This window comes from Delphinus delphis, chromosome 14 (genome assembly GCF_949987515.2).
Source record: "Delphinus delphis chromosome 14, mDelDel1.2, whole genome shotgun sequence".
Taxonomy (NCBI): Eukaryota; Metazoa; Chordata; class Mammalia; order Artiodactyla; family Delphinidae; genus Delphinus; species Delphinus delphis.
The window spans coordinates 26768685-26785490 of NC_082696.1; the positions used below are offsets into that span (position 1 = coordinate 26768685).

The following is a 16806-nucleotide window of genomic DNA, read 5'->3' on the forward strand; positions in this document are numbered from 1 at the left end:
CCAGGGAAGCCCCTATTTACATTATTTTTAACAGTGACTTTCAGAATCTTCATGCTTTCATGGTTAAGAAATGAGAATGAAAACAGAAGAACTGAGCATTCAATCAGGAACTGAGAAATAACAGACTAAGGAAATGGATGAATGACCTAAATTTTTCCTGGAAAAGATTAGAAGTATACATAAAGGGAGTCTTCATGTATTTGAAAAACTGATTGCAGAAAAATGTGTGTTGATATATTTTCTGTTATTCTCAAGTGATTGTTAGAAGTTTCTAAGAGGTCCCAATGAAATGATGCCTCAATTATAATCAACTATCTAGGAAAGGAGAAAGTATCTATTTGTAAACAGATAATATTACTATGCTGTTTTTATGTCACCAATGAAATCCATTATGAAAACTGCTATTTCCCCTTTTATTAACAGCATATAAAACTGGAATTCAAAGAAGATGAGCTATTAAGACCCGAATCGTGCTTTTTTTTTTTTCCAAATCATGCTTTTAAAGTTACCTTATTTATATAAAGAAATTGAAACTGTCATTAGGTGTTCATCTGTTTTCTCTTTTTAACGTGTAACTGTGTTTGAATTATGTGCAGGTACCCTTCAGTATATGGCACCAGAAATAATAGATAAAGGACCAAGAGGCTACGGGAAAGCAGCAGACATTTGGTCTTTGGGCTGCACGATCATTGAAATGGCCACTGGAAAACCACCCTTTTATGAACTGGGGGAACCACAAGCAGCTATGTTCAAGGTCACATTTCATATGTCTTAAATGTCTTAAAAACCAGTGGTTAAAGCTCTTCATAGCTCCTGGATGTTCCATGTGCGTATGTCATATTTTTTTAGGTAAAATGAAAGGAGCCTAAGTAAGCACAATGTAAGATATAAAGTTCAAGATTCACTCCCCCTGGTCAGCACCTCTGCCTCACATGGAGCATCTCTCTCCACATTAGTTTTCCCAACTGTAAAGTGAGATTCAGTGTAACTTCCTGTGACTGCCCTTTCACCATGCAGTATAAATAACACATCACTCCACAGAAGATGATTTAAGCTCTTTGGGAAACACAGTCTGAAAAATCTTCCACTGAGGGAGATATAAAAACATGTTTTCTCCATTTAGGTATTAAAGACATATTTTCCTTTACTCCTCTATCATAATAGTTTGAAGGCTCCGTAGATAAAAGGGCATAGTTTCTATTTTAAGTACATCAAACTTATTCTCATCTGTCTACTCTTCTAGCCTGTTCATTTGCCCATTAGTAACTGTTTTGGGGGTGGGAAAGGAAGCAGCTCCATCTCTCAAAATAGGGAGCACATGATATGCAAATAGGGAGCACATGATATGCAAATAGGGAGCACATGATATACAAATAGGCCTGAGAGAGCCCAGGGGCCACAGCTTCAGCATCCGGGTCCTGGGCAAACAATGACCTGCCCATGAATCCCTGTAGTCCTCACCTGCCACTCCACCAAGCCAGAAGAACATTAAGCGGAACACCTGTTTCCCAAGAAGTAAAGCTCACATGTCTGCTATTCTCTAAGGCATCGGACTTTTGATCATAATTTGTTATTCCTTTCCCTGCCACTGATCGTGTTTCTAGTACTTACTCCGTTTGTGAATAGCCTCTTATGAGGGACCACGTAGTACGTACCCTTCTGTGTTTGTACAAAGCTTGGTTTACTTTAAGAGACAATATGATAGGCTACTGCTGATACAGAAATAGTAGTGTAACCAAACCTGAAAGAACAATGAGAGCTGCTCAGGGAGCTGCCTTTCTGGACCTGAATGGATGTCTTTCTCTTCTTGGCCAGTCTTTCAAGTTTTCACCAGTCTCTAGGACTTCACTCTGAAATGCTCCTCTGTTACCCACACGGTGCCGGGATTATTATACAACATGCTTTAGATGAGATAGCATACTCTGGCACAGTTTGAATCCAGGCTCTGACACAGTCAAACTATTTGATGACTTTAGGTAAATTACTTAACCTTCTTGTGTCTCAGTTTCCTCATCTATAAAATGGGTATAAAAATAGTACCTATCTAATAAAAGGGCTTTGAGGAGTGGATAAGACAATATGTGCAAAGCACTTAGAACAGTGTCTGACACATAGTAAAGGCTTTATAATTATTACAGATAATTATATCTTATTATCTATATAATAATAAATTCATATAAGCTATTTAATAACAAAGAAGATTTCCTTAGGAAGTTTTCTCTGTACTAAATACATGAAAACATTACTGAAAGAAAATTAGAGTGACGTCAATGCGAAGAAAGTTCTCATTGTTATAGAAAAACTGTTTAATTTTAAGTATTTTTATTTATTTATTTTTATAAATGTATTTATTTTATTTATTTATTTTTGGTTGCATTGTGTCTTCATTGCTGCGCGGGCTTTCTCTAGTTACGGAGAGTGGAGGCTACTCTTCGTTGCGGTGCGCAGGCTTATTGTGGTGGCTTCTCTTGTTGCAGAGCACAGGCTCTAGCCACGCGGGCTTCAGTAGTTGTGGCATGCAGGCTCAGTAGTTGTGGCTCACGGGTTCTAGTGTGCAGGCTCAGTAGTTGTGGCACATGGGCTTAGTTGCTCCGTGGCATGTGGTATCTCCCTGGACCAGGGCTCGAACCTGTGTCGCCTGCATTGGCAGGTGGATTTTTAACCACTGTGCCACCAGGGAAGTCCCAATTTTAAGTATTTTTAAATATCTCTTTTAATGTAGGCAATTTGAGACAGGGAAAACATTCACAAACCATGGCACAGGAGAAACAACATATGCTTTAAGCCAAACAAATGAAGGTTCAAATACCAGATCTGCCTTTTCATAAGCATATAACCTCACACCCGTGAGGTTATTTTTCTCATTGCTGTAACAGGGATAATATTTAATCCACTGGGTTGCTGGGAGTATTCAGTGAATCTCATAAATGGAAAAGCCAAGCACAAAACGTTGAGGACTGAATTATTACTTTATAGTGCTGCTGTCTACTGTCTTAAGCTAATTACTATGCCTGTGTCATTGATAAACTTACAAAAGTGCTCTGGAAACTTTCCATAACCTACAGAAAACAAGTCCTGTCTCACTTTGAGAAAAGCCATGAACTTGTAGTATATGATAAAGGAGGTTGTTGCATTAGGTGACCAGGTTATGCAACCCAGAGCCCATGGGATAAGATGGTCACTCAGAAGTCACGTTGTGCTGTGTCTTAGGTGGGAATGTTTAAAGTCCACCCGGAGATCCCAGAGTCCATGTCGGCAGAGGCCAAAGCGTTCATATTGAAATGTTTTGAACCAGACCCTGACAAGAGAGACTGTGCTAACGACTTGCTTATGGATGATTTCTTAAAAGTTTCAAGCAAAAAGAAAAAGACACAACCTAAGCTTTCAGGTATGTCGTTGCCTTGAAGGGGGTATAGGTCATAGTCACTAAATCCTAAACTTTTAAGGTGGAAGATTTTTCCAGAAGTAAGCTAATTTGCTTAAAGACATCACTGAAAACTGGTCAGGAAGCAGTGTTACCATCAGTTTCACAAACGCTAGGGCCTCACACATAATAATCTTCCATCACATGGTTACTAGGGAACTAGAATATAAGCATCTATATACTAGCATTGGTGATACAAAGATCAAAGTTAAAGGGGTGAAATGTAGCCTTTTCAAGCTGAAACTCCAAATTACCACAGATGGGCTATAGGGCTATTACAGAGCTGTTAAACTTCTAAGCCATCTAGATAATATGTTCTTTCAATTTTAGGTAGTAGAAAATACTCATTGCCTCTTAGAGGAGACTATCTTTCTGAATAATGAACCCCCCCTCAAAAAAAAAAAAAGGAGAAGATCGCCAGTTATAAATAAAATAGCAGTGTGAAAATATAAATTGTCTTTTTGCAATAATTTCCATAACTCATTTCAGAAAAAAAAACAAGCAAATGATTTGTTTGTTGTTAGCATTTTTGGGGATTATGTGGGATGACATGGGCAGACTGAATGTCTGGAAAGGACATCAATCTCACTTCAAGCATTCACTTCATGTTTTGTTGGTTTCTTAGTTCAACAACACACCCAACGCGTGCTTATGTTGCTGTGTTTGCTTTTCTTTCCACAGCTCTTTCAGCTGGATCGAATGGTGAGTTTATTTTTATATTGTCCATTGAGCTGAAGCTTGCTGCATCACAGTTAAGCTCTAGATTGCCTGTCAAAGAGCCTCATCCTCTGTTCCTTGCTTACATGGAGGGGCTCCTCTGGGTACTAAGGATGTGTGGCTGCAGGCCTGGCTGGGTTCCTTCCTTCAGAAAACCCCTCACCTTTCTCCTTCATGAGAGAGGCTTCCATTGTTCCTCCCTAAATGGAAGATGGTGACTGTTTTTGAAATCTTCAATTTGAGAAGAGTCCATACTTTCTTATTGAGGAGCCAGTTGGCCACCTAATGGATTTCTTGTGGAAAATTTCAATGCCAGACACCTTCCTCTGTCAGCTTTGACGTCCTATATTCTCTCTGGATTTAGTTGGTCAGGACAAGTTGTGATTTTTAATATTGGCCTTTGCAGATCATAACTAGGAAGGTAAATTTGCTCTAGGAAGATCAACTAATGCATTTCAAGGAACAGGAAAGAAATGACCATGGCTTTGGCTTTTCCTAAGTTGGATGAGCTGTTGATCACGTAGGCAGGGGGCTTAATTGTTCACTGTGAGCATCGTGTGCATTCTCCCACAGGCCAGGGGCAGTCTTTTGCAGGTTCCTTAAGGTTCCTTAAGGTGCCTCGGGCCAGAGAAGAGGCCCAGTAATTGGGGTTTCTTGGCCACAGCCTTTCCAGATTCCTCCATCAATTCTGAGAGTCAAGGAGAACTCTGTGAAGAGAAGCCCCTCCCTTTCTTCCTTTCTCCACAAGCAGCCTAGACGCTGGAAGGCAGTCACTGCGTTTCACAAGGAGGACCCGGGGTGCGCCACAGCCTCCCGACCAGCCTGTTTTTGGTGTCATAAAATGGGCACTGACTTTGGACTTAAGCAGAAGTTGATTCACTTTGGACTTAGTTGGAAGTTGGTTCTGATCCCAACTGAGGCACTTTCTAAATACGTGACAGGCAGCAATTTACTTGTTTCATCAGGCATTCTATGTTGAGAACAGTACCTACTTCACAGATTTAGTTCTGAGAACAAAATAAAAAATATATACCAAAAGAGGCTGGAGCCATGCCCAGAAGCTCAATGCATGATAGCTTTATCCCTTCCATATGGGTCGGTTTTTGTTTTAGGAAACATTCTCATCACGCACATATTTAAATTATGTGAACTCAACTATACACACTTGGCAAGAGAGAGCTAGAGAGAGAGAATTTAAGCTGATAGTTTTGCCCACAAGCCCTCTCGGTGAGCATGTGCCTTAGAACAAGCGTGAGATGGAAGGTGTCCACCTGCTCAACTCTGGGTCACCTTTCCCACGCGCCCTCCCCCCTCTGCACTCAGGATGACTCAAGAGCATTGGGGACTCTGCTCTGGCTTTAGAGTCTAACTTAAGATATTTTAGAATCTTAAAGGACTTCCCGGCAGTCCAGTGGTTAAGACTCTGCGCTTCCACTGCACGGGGCACAGGTTCGATCCCTGATTGGGGAACTAAGATCCCACGTGCTGCACAGCCAAAATAAAAGATATTTTAGAATCTTAAGATTTTATAGAGTCAGAATTAAGAGGATGGGCACTGGGGTCAGAGCTGGGTTCATGCATTAACTGGGGGACCTTGGAAATGACTTACCCTTAGTCACCTCATCTGTCCAGTGGATTCAGTTAGACAACCTGCCCATGGGTCTTTGTAACTATTAAAAACGATTACACATGTGAGATGCTTAGCAACTGCCATAGGTGGTTATTGTAGACCACAGTCCAAAAGTCCCCTCTCCTTTTTTTTTTTTTTTTTTTTGCGGTACACAGGCCTCTCACTGCTGCGGCCTCTCCCGTTGCGGAGCGCAGGCTCCGGACGTGCAGGCTTAGCGGCCATGGCTCACAGGCCCAGCCGCTCCGCGGCATGTGGGATCCTCCTGGACCGGGGCACGAACCCGCGTCCCCTGCATCAGCAGGCGGACTCTCAACCACTGCGCCACCAGGGAAGCCCTCCCCTCTCCTTTTCCTAAAAACCCTCCTGTTCCTCCTCTCTCAGAACTTCTTCCAGGCCTCCTGAATTCTCTGGATGTTTTTTTTATCTCCCAGTGACCCATCCCTTTCTGTTCTGCCCTCTTGGCCTGAGACATTGATTTGCTTGGTAAAGATGTTTCTGGCAAAAATTACTTATTTTAAAACCAGTATTTGATGAAATGTAGGCACCTCCTGTTGTGCCAGTTCAGTCTCCATCAAAATAAAATAAAAGCTTACATTTGTTATAGAATCATAATGTCTGAGAACTGGGAAAGACCTAAGAGATCATCTAGTCCATTAGTTTCCAAAATCTGTGTTTAGTAAAGAACCTTTTTTTTAAATATGAATCCTTAAGCAGAGCCCTGATACATGACTGAAAGAACATATTTGTTTCAGGAAAAACAGGGTTGGAACCTCTGTTCTAGAATCACAGAATCCTACTCACTCACCCCATCCAAGGCAGCCCCAAGAAACAGGTGAACCTTAAGCTTCTGAGGCACACAGTTTACAAATTATGAATCTGGTCCTTTATTTTATAGATATGAAAACTAAGACTCATCAATGACCTTCCAAATAGGAGGACAATAAAAACGAAGGGCTCAGAACCCAGAAATGCTGGGCCTGGTGCTTCCTCCAGTTTCACATCCCTGAGATACTCCTTTCAGAGCCCAGGAGGCCCTTTCCTCGCCGACCCCCTGCATGGGTTACACTGAGCATTGGGAGGCACCGTGGTCCCACGACCAGCCTCTTACGAAGCGTAATTTTGCTACTCACTGAAACGAGACCCTTGACAAATAATCTTGCTGTCTTTCAATAGGTGTGTCCGTGTGTGCACGTTCTTAGAAGCATTAATCGTCTCCTTCCCCCTCTCGTGACACGCAGAGTATCTTCGGAGCATCTCCCTGCCAGTGCCTGTCCTGGTGGAGGACACCAGCAGTAGCAGTGAGTACGGCTCAGTTTCTCCAGACACGGAGTTAAAGGTGGATCCCTTCTCTTTCAAAACAAGAGCCAAATCCTGCGGAGAAAAAGATGTCAGAGGAATACGGACGCTCTTTCTTGGGTAAAGACCTGGCTTGTTTTGGGTGAGAGAAGTATGTTGTGTGTCATTTTGTGAAGAAAATTGTGATTTGTGCTGTCTGAATTATTGCAGCATCCCTGACGAAAATTTTGAAGACCACAGCGCTCCACCTTCTCCTGAAGAAAAAGATTCCGGATTCTTTATGCTGAGGAAGGACAGTGAGAGACGGGCCACGCTTCACAGGATCCTGACGGAAGACCAAGACAAAGTTGTGAGAAACTTAATGGAATCTTTGGCTCAGGTAAAACCCCTCATGGAGACTTCATTTCCCCTATTTTAACACTGTTATAACCACTTGGAACTGTCACACGTGATGTGAAGACATGAGGAAGCTGCTGCTCTCCTCATGATAAAACAAACCTACCCCAGGGATAGGCAGATCCCTAACACAGAAACTGGGTTTTTGAACATAAGCTATTTTTAAGTCAGCAGCAAAATTTTCATGTTGATGAAGTTCCAGCTGGTCCCTACACACCTTTTCACCCTTCATTCATTTGTTTATTCATTCAGTCAATAAACATGCACTGAGCCATGTGAATTGCTAATTCTGATATTAGCATGAGGGTACCTGCCATTGGCTCCTCTGAGCATTTGGGAAACATCACAAATTCAACAGAGACCCCTGTGCTTGGAGGGCTACAATTAGATGGAAGGTGATGGGCAATAATAAGTAAATTATCTAGCGTGCTAGGAGGCCATTCGTGCTATGGAAAAACAAAGCTGGTCAGTCAAATTCTTTTTCCCTGAAGTATTTGTTTGCTAAGTTGCCGTCACAAAATACCTTAGACCCAGTAGCTTAAACAACAGAAATTTCTCTCTCACGATTCTGGAAACTGGAAGTTTAAAAGCAAGGTGTTGGCAGGTTTGGTTTCTCCTGAGGCCTCTTTCCTTGGCTTGCAGATGGCCACTTTCTTGCTGTGTCCTCACCTGCCCTTTCTTCTCTGTGTGCCCCTGGTGTCTCTTCCTCTTCTTATAAGAACACTAATCCTATTGGATTTGGGCCTCACCCTTATGATCTCACTTAACCTTAATCACCTCCTAAAGACCCTGTCTCCAAATACGGTCACATTGGGGGTTAAGGCTTAAAAACATGAATTGGGGGGTGGGGGGAATGGCACTGTTTCATCCATAATACCTGGGAAAATGTATTCCCTGGGATTCTGTTTACAGAAATGAGGAAGAATCCCCTCTGAACTCTGCCCCAGTGGAAATAGGGTTTCCCCCACCTCCAAGCTGTAGGTGATGCCTCCTGTGCCTGGAGCAGAAGCTCAGGCCCCCTGTGGGTGTAAACCTCCCAGACATGCTTGGCCCAGACATGACACTTGCATCCTCTTTCAATTCTGTTGGCGTCAGGGACTTGTGTACCTGCTTTAGCACCTGTGGCCACCACCTGTCCCTCTCTGATCATTGTGGATGACACATAACTTCTTCCCTCCCTTCTGTCCTAGGAAAATACCTGCAAAAATGGATGGAGCTGGAGGGATTGGGTCAAGTTTTAGTCTCAGTCTAGCAGTTTACCTGTTCTCAGCTTTTATTGGGATGTAAAGGGAGCCAGGCTCTCTCTTTCTCAGCTCTTGCTCTATAGCCCCTGCTTGTCTTTGTCTCCAGAACCCCACTAAGTTTCTCTGCTGATTCCATCACCTTAGGAATTCTGTAGTGTTCACATCGTTAGATCCCGTAGGAGGAGCTGAAAGGCCATGTGTGTGTCAGCAGGGTCTCTGGGTACAGGGAGAACTGAAATTTCCAGGTTCTGGGAAAACTCTGACTTGGGTCCTTAAGGGAAGCTGCCTCCAGCGAGCAGGGACTCTGAGGCCCAGAAGGGAGGTGCTCTGGGCTGAGGGGCGGCCAGGCCTCTGAGTTGGAGGTAGAATGAGTGCTGAGGATGCCATGCAAGAATCTGGAGAGGTGGAGGAGACAGGAGCAGTCTGGAACCTTTAGCTGTCACTCTTGCCTTTCTGTCTCTTCACTGTGGTCATTCAAGGACTGAGAATCGGATGGTGTAAGATAAGAAGGGGAATCAAGTTTAGACGGAAGGAACAGCTGGACAGTAATTGGAGGTCATTCATTGAACAAATACTTATTGAGCATCTACTAGATGCCAGGCACTGTTCTGTGTGCTGGGGACACTATAGTGAGCAAAATAGAAAAAACATCTGCATCCCATTGAAGCTGACATTCTAGTGGAGGAAGAAAAGCAATAAAAACACAGTAAACGTGTAGTTGAATATATAGTAACAAATATAGTTAAATATATAGTTATATGTTGCTACATACTATGTGTGTTACATATATGTTTCTATATATGGTAAATATATAGTAATACTAGCAAACACTTTCTATGGGCCAGATATTGTTCTTAGTATTTCCTGTGTCTCTGCTCACTTAATCCTCTTGATAATAGTCCTACAGCACTAGTTTTATTAGTATCCTCATTTTGCAGATGAGGACACAGAGGCACAGAGTTGTTGAGTAACTCACCGAGGCCATGCAGCCCCAAGTGATGGAGTCGGGATTTGAACATAGGCAGCCTGGCTCCAGGGTCTGTGCCGTCAAGTACCACACTGCTCTCCCCACTGCTACACCAGAGGGTGACAAGTGCTGGGAGAAACATAAACCAGGGGAGGGGACAGGGTTTGGGTTGGGGGAGGGAATCACCAGCAGCCACTGTGGAATGAAGGCTTCTGTTTTAGGTCAGAAACACAGAACGCAGGGATTGCTTAAATCTCATAATCATCCCCAATGAGTGTGCTTTTCTAATACAGAAAGTATCTGCTTGTTTGGGGGTTTTCTTTGTCTTCCCTGCTGGACTGTAGGTCCATCAGGGCAGGGACTGCCTTGGTTAGTGTCGTTGTCCCAGCCCTCAGCAAAGAACCTGGCAGGTTTCATGACCATGCTGAAATTCTTAAATTTGGAGTTGGTTAATCCTATTCAAGTGTTTGTGACTCCCTAGTTTTTTAAGCAGGCTTGAATGTTCTCTATAAAAGGAGAAAGGGGAGCTTCCCTGGTGGCACAGTGGTTGAGAGTCCGCCTGCTGATGCAGGAGACACGGGTTCATGCCCCAGTCTGGAAAGATCCCACATGCCGCGGAGCGGCTGGGCCCGTGAGCCATGGCCACTGAGCCTGCGCGTCTGGAGCCTGTGCTCTGCAATGGAAGAGGCCACAACAGTGAGAGGCCCGCGTACTGCAAAAAAAAAAAAAAAAAAAAGGAGAAAGGAAAGAAAAACTTAAAAGCGACTGTCAGAGGGCATGCCTCAGTGCACCAACATGAAGTAACCAGTGGGGACCAGAAGTGATTCTGAGGTCAGAATCACTTAGTAAATCCAGAATCGTCAAGGGATAGACAGGGTGCTTCTGACTGTACTGCTGGGGACTCTATGAACCCTTTCCTGTGGCATCCCATGGTGATCTTGTGATAGAGCAGGTTCTGCCCCAAGGTTACTGCTGGTTCATCCAGCTGATTGGGGCAATAGAAGGTAATGATTAGGAGCTTGGGTTCAGCCTCAACTTGACTTTGAGGCCTGGTTCCACCACATAAAGGCTGTGTGATTTGAGCAAGTTATTTAACCTCTCTGAGGCTGAATTTCCTAATCCATAAAATAGAAGAAACAATGGTATTCACCTCATAGGGTTGCTATAAGGAGTAACTAAGATCATGAATCATTGAGATAATGATAGAACGTATTCCACAAATGTTAACTATTATTGTTATTATTATCATTATCAAGCAGGCTAATAACAGTTACCTAGTATCTTTAATTCTCTTCTACTACCAGATGGAGATAAGTCTTTTCATTGTATTAAATATTTCTATTAATAGATACATCTTTACATTTAAGCCTACCCTTTCGAACAAGACTGAAAGGTAGATGTTGGTCAGGTCCTCAAAGCGGCCCATGAAAGCCCTTTCAATCTGTAACATCCTTCTGAAATCCACTCTCCATTTTTAAGGAAGTTTAAGGGATAAAGAAGAGAGAGCCCCTTTGCAGGAGAATCTGTGATGGTCCTCTGGGTGCTCGGGAAAGGCTCACTGTCAGATGCTACTTTCTGATACTGAATCAGTCTCACCTGGTACCTAAGATGCTTGTTCATGAAGGCACGTTAATGAGTGCACACGGGGAGGCAGGAGTGAGAACAGAAATAACCATTAGGTACGTGATGAAATATCCCAGACAGAAGAACATTTCCCAGGGTAGACAGCATTCCTTTGTAGGGCAGTGGCACCAAAAACCAGAAGCAGCATGTTTTTCTGTTGTGAAAACAAAGCTAATGTCCAAAAAATGATTGCTATTTAAACTGCTGGCAAACACGTAACTGATTTTTCACTAAGATAAGCTTCCAATTTCTGAATAACTCACATTTCTCTTTTTGAACATATTTTCATGCTACTGTGATATTGCCTATGAATCTTTACTTTGGTTGTAATTTAGTTCGTGGTAAGAAAAGAAACAAAGTTTATAATTGTTCCCAGTCTGATTTTAAAATATTCCCTTAATGACAGTTTTCAAGCTTTTTAATATAATCTTTTCTCGTCAAAACATAAACATGAGAGGGAGCTCCCAAATGAAAATATATTGAGAGAAAGAACTTGATGGGACATTTCTCGTTTATTTTAGTAGACTCCTAGAAATTGTAATTTTCACAGCCCAGCTGAGGAATTTAATTTTAATGATGCAATAACAAAATGTGCAATATGAGATAGAAATGAGCATGATAAAAATCCAGTTGTTTCTTAAAGTTAAATGAGGATAAATAACATCCTACTGTGTTTCCTTTAAGGAAGCAATGTTCCTTGCTCAAAGTAAAAAAAAGAGTTCAACTTGAGGGAGGGAATTTGTTTAAATATTGTATTTAATTTTTAATATGTGAAGTCATCCATTTGGTCCGTTCTTATAACTAATTGCCTTATCAGTGGGTAGGGAAAGTTTTCCCGGGTGGAGTCTAAAGCGAGCCCCTTTTGACTGCAAGGAATTGACGCGCTTTAAGGGCAGTTGAAGGACTGCAGACATGTAGGCAGACACACGTAGCAATGAGGGAAGTGGCCTTTTCAGGTTAATTCCAACCACGGCACCTAGCTGCGCCTCACACAGGCTGAAACTAGAGTGTGATTCCAAGGGCCTTCAAGTCCCAGGAGTCTGTACATCTCTCCTCTGGCTCGGTTGCTGTTGGCCCACTTGGTGTGCCATTGCTGTGTCCGTCCACTTCTCTCCCTACTGATCATCATTCTCTACTCAGTTGTTTCTGCTTCCTTCCTTCCTTATAACTGGATGTACTCTTGCCCCTATTTTATTATATTTTTGTAAAGTTTTCTTGATGTGGACCATTTTTAAAGTCTTTATTGAATTTGTTACAATATCGCTTCTATTTTATGTTTTGGTTTTTTGGCCGTGAGGCATGTGGGATCTTAGCTCCCCGACCAGGGATTGAACCTGCACCCCCTGCATTGGAAGGCAAAGTCCTAACCACTGGACCACCAGGGAAGTCCCATTGCCCCTATTTTATGACTTATCTCTCTGGGCAGACTTTGAGCCTGAGATCCTACGGCTGAATCTCTCTTTAGCTCCCAGTTAAAATTTCTGAGAGTGGAATCTTATGGCCCCAGCCTGTCCCTGTTTGGGCAGAGCTTTGTCTATCTGACTATAACATGACTGTTAGACAATGTATGGGGCAGGTGCCTTTCCTCCCAAAGTCTGATAATTTCTCTCTTTTTTTTGCCAGGGAAGGAGCCATATAGTTCAAATATGGTCTTTCCCCTTAGCAGGGGGGCATTTCTAAGCCCAGTTCTTCTGGCAGCGGCTGTGGGATGGCAGACCCATGGCTGATACATCCAGCACAGATACATCTGATCGACAGATTATTGGTTATTATTCACAGGGGGCCGAAGAACCTAAACTAAAATGGGAGCACATCACAACCCTCGTCGCGAGCCTCGGAGAATTTGTGAGGTCCACTGACCGGAAGATCATAGCCACCACCCTGTCCAAGCTGAAGCTGGAGCTGGACTTTGACAGCCACGGCATTAGTCAAGTTCAGGTGGTGCTCTTCGGTTTTCAAGATGCTGTAAGTATGATATTTTGCCCATGTTTTCCCGCAGACTCCAGCCAAAATTAGTCAGAAAAATAGGATAAGAACATAAGTTTTTATCTTTTCTTTCTTTAATAATTTTGATCAATTCTGTTCTCTTTGGATCATAAATAAGTATGAGATGGTTGCCTGTCCGTGTGCCTCAAAGCACCAGATTTGTTGTTTGGTGTGTAATCTTGTATCTCCCCAGATTAGATACACATAAAATTGAACACCATGGAAAATAACAAAACTCACAAACATCTCCCATGGCTGCACTTTGTTCTTATCAAATCATGTAGTCAGTCACTATTTATTTTGATGATTTTAGCAACAGAGCACACTTTAGTCCTGCACTTTCTAATTCTATATGAGACATGCCATCTAGTGGTCATTGAGAAAAATGTAACCGTACAGACAGGAATGATCGGTAATTTTTTTCCGCCCTGCTGTGGTTTCCATACAGAACATTTTAAACATACTTGTTTAATAAATATTCACTATTTCCTAGCCAGCAATATACTTCAGAGCACAAGGCATCACTGGATGAAAATTAATTCACAGGATCTGGTGAGAGATCGCTGAGGATTCCTCTCTCTCATATTGAGTTGCTATGCAACACAAACTTGAAGCCAGTTTTCCAGAAGCCTGATTCAAACCATATGCGATATTCTTGAATGAGACTTGTTTGTGGAACTGTGTACCAAAAAAAGCCTGAGGTCCTTCCCGGAAGGCCCTTACGAGGTGTGGGAGACTGAAATAAGAGAGTTCTTAAGTGGCAGGGGGGGCGGATGGTGGTGGGATGAATGGGGAGATTGGGACTGACGTGTATACACTAATATGTATAAAACAGATAACTAATAAGAACCTGCTGTATAAAAAATAAATAAAATAAAATTCAAAAAAAAAGAGAGAGAGAGAGTTCTTGACAGTGCCTGTCGTGTGAATAGGGAAGCACTTTGCATGATTTTATTTAAATTCCCCAAACTGACTCACTCCTAATGTGTTTATTGCTCCTACATAGGCGATGTCTTGACAATTGCATTTGGTGCATCAAATGATCCCTGATTTAAAACCAAATTGTAATCCTTCAGTGGCTACTTGTGCTCTCGGGAGCTCTGTGTTAGCCGCTCAGTCTTGTGCTGTACTGTGGGCAGGGCAACGCTCCTGACTCGATTGGGGTCGTGGAAAATGAGAGCAAAGCCTATCACTAATATTAAATGCTAAAGGCACACTCACTCTGTAACTAGCGAGCCCCAGCCATCTGCGAACCAAATGAAATAATTTAGTGACTTTGTACTTGCCTACACATTTGGCTCCCAGCCTAGAGACTGGAAGGCAAATAGGCGAGTAGAATTCAGATTGAGAGTGGGTAAGTTGTAATCCTGGGCCACAGGCCAGGTCTCTCTCTCTCTCTCTCTCTCTCTCTCTCTCTCTCTCTCACACACACACACACACACACACACACACACACACACACACACACACACACACACCGTTCTTGCTCACTCACTGTCCAGGATGGGAATGAACCCAAAGAATGGGCCGGATATAATATACTGTTTAATGAAGGGCTATGAGAAGCTGGTCGTGGTGATAAAGGACCCCTCTTCCATTTACTATTTGTGACCCTCGAGAGAAATATTCTTAGTTACTAAATGTTATACCGGCATTTGTCAAATAAACAGGCAAGTCCTTTATGAAAGTACCAGGACAAAATCAGTCTGAAAGGACTTCCTAGAACAGGTGGGAACCTTGCAATGGTTCGCTTCCTTAGGAGCAACTATTCTGAGGAATTCCTCAGACAGACTGCTGTCTAAACTGGGGGATTTTGATGAAGATGGACCAAGGGCAGGAATAAGCAACTGGAGCTCCAGCTTTTGGTGTGAGATTACAGCTAGGTCCCCTTCTCCCCAGCGTCTTCTTAGATCTCGAGTCAGAGCCCTGTTGGGAAAATAGCCTCTTTTCTTAGATGCCCATGTCAACCAGAAATTAGTGGAGTTAACTCAAATTTTAGATAAGCCTCTCTTAGCCTTATGATAAAAGTTATTTTTAAAAAGGTAATGTGGGGACTTCCCTGGTGGTCCAGCAGTTAAGACTCCGTACTCCCAATGCAGGGGGCCGGGTCTGATCCCTGGTCAGGGAACTAGATCCCACATGCATGCCACAACTAAGAACCCACATGCCGCAACTAAAGATCCCACATGTTGCAACTAAAGATCCCAGTGCAGCCAAATAAATAAATATTTTAAAAAATAAATAAAAATTAAAAGGTAACGTGCATGGCTTATACATACAATGGAATATTATTCATCCTTATAAAGGAAGGAAGTTCTGACATATTACACTAAGTGAAATGAGCCAGACACAAAAATACTGTATGATTTCACTTATGTGAGATACCTTCAATAGTCAGATTCATAGACAGGAAGTGGAATGGTGGTCGTCAGGGGCTGGGTGGAGAGGGCAAGGGGAAATTGTTGTTTAATGGGTGTAGAGTTGCAGTTTTGCAAGGTGAAAAGAGCTCTGGAGATGGAAGGTGATGATGCTTGCACAACAATGTGAATGTACTTAAGCCATTGAACTGTACATTTAACAATGGTTAAGATGGTAAATTTTATGTTATGTGTATTTTACCATAATTTTTGAAGAGAAAAAGAAAGGTAATGCATATATCTACTTCAGTGTCTACTTAAATATGTGAAATATTACTAGTCACTAAAAAAATATAGCCTGACAACAAAGGTTTTTAATGTGAACAGCTTTTCTGGAAGAGTTTGGCAGATTATTCCCCCGTTTAAAAAGGTATAAGTAACACACCATTGTAAAGCAATTATACTCCAATAAAAATATTAAAAAAGTAAGATATAAGGAAGCGTGGGAAGGAAAACAAGGCGTGCACTGTGGCACATCTGTAGGTAGCATGTATGTGCTCATATTCCCCCTTTACTGTTGTTTCCAAGTCACCAGAGTATGCTGCAGCACTTGGTTGTGTTAAACAGTAGTTATAACGTTTAAGAATAGCAATCACTTTTATTTAAATCCCCTTGGACTCTTTTTTTCCTCCTTTACTGCTTCCACCATCCAATCTGCTGACATCGTGAAAGGCGGAAGCTACAGGTTCTGAGTCCCAAAGAGGCAACATTCCCATTTAACCAGATTGCCTTTCACTTAAGTGGTGTATCTCACTTGCTTACATGAGGGTCACCAAACTTCATTTTGAAGTGGCAATTTTGCATTTGTTTTCCGCTGACATAAAGAAATTATCCACCATTCAAGGTAAAGAAACCTTTTAGTTATTTTTGTTGATGGAATGTCGTCCAGATGTGTGCATCAGCTAGGTTATTTGCAATTAAATATTAAAGTAGACCAAATGTCACTCTCTTCCTCCAGGTCAATAAAGTTCTTCGGAATCATAATATCAAGCCACACTGGATGTTTGCCTTAGACAGTATCATCCGAAAGGCGGTGCAGACAGCCATTACCATTCTGGTTCCAGGTCAGAAATACTTAATTACTTGGTAAATATTTAGTGTTTGAT

The 16806-nt window shown here is 42.3% G+C and overlaps 1 protein-coding gene across 2 annotated transcripts in view; it reads left to right on the forward strand.

The window, feature by feature from the left end:
* The window catches only part of MAP3K5 (mitogen-activated protein kinase kinase kinase 5), a 212873-nt gene that overhangs the window by 178270 nt on the left and 17797 nt on the right, over nucleotides 1–16806 (forward strand). For both annotated transcript variants that reach the window (XM_060029910.1, XM_060029911.1), the window contains 7 exons: nucleotides 597–754; nucleotides 3211–3388; nucleotides 4106–4126; nucleotides 7010–7187; nucleotides 7278–7446; nucleotides 13077–13262; nucleotides 16659–16764. In XM_060029910.1, coding sequence (XP_059885893.1) covers nucleotides 597–754; nucleotides 3211–3388; nucleotides 4106–4126; nucleotides 7010–7187; nucleotides 7278–7446; nucleotides 13077–13262; nucleotides 16659–16764 — 996 coding nt within the window. The remainder of the gene's footprint in view (nucleotides 1–596; nucleotides 755–3210; nucleotides 3389–4105; nucleotides 4127–7009; nucleotides 7188–7277; nucleotides 7447–13076; nucleotides 13263–16658; nucleotides 16765–16806) is intronic.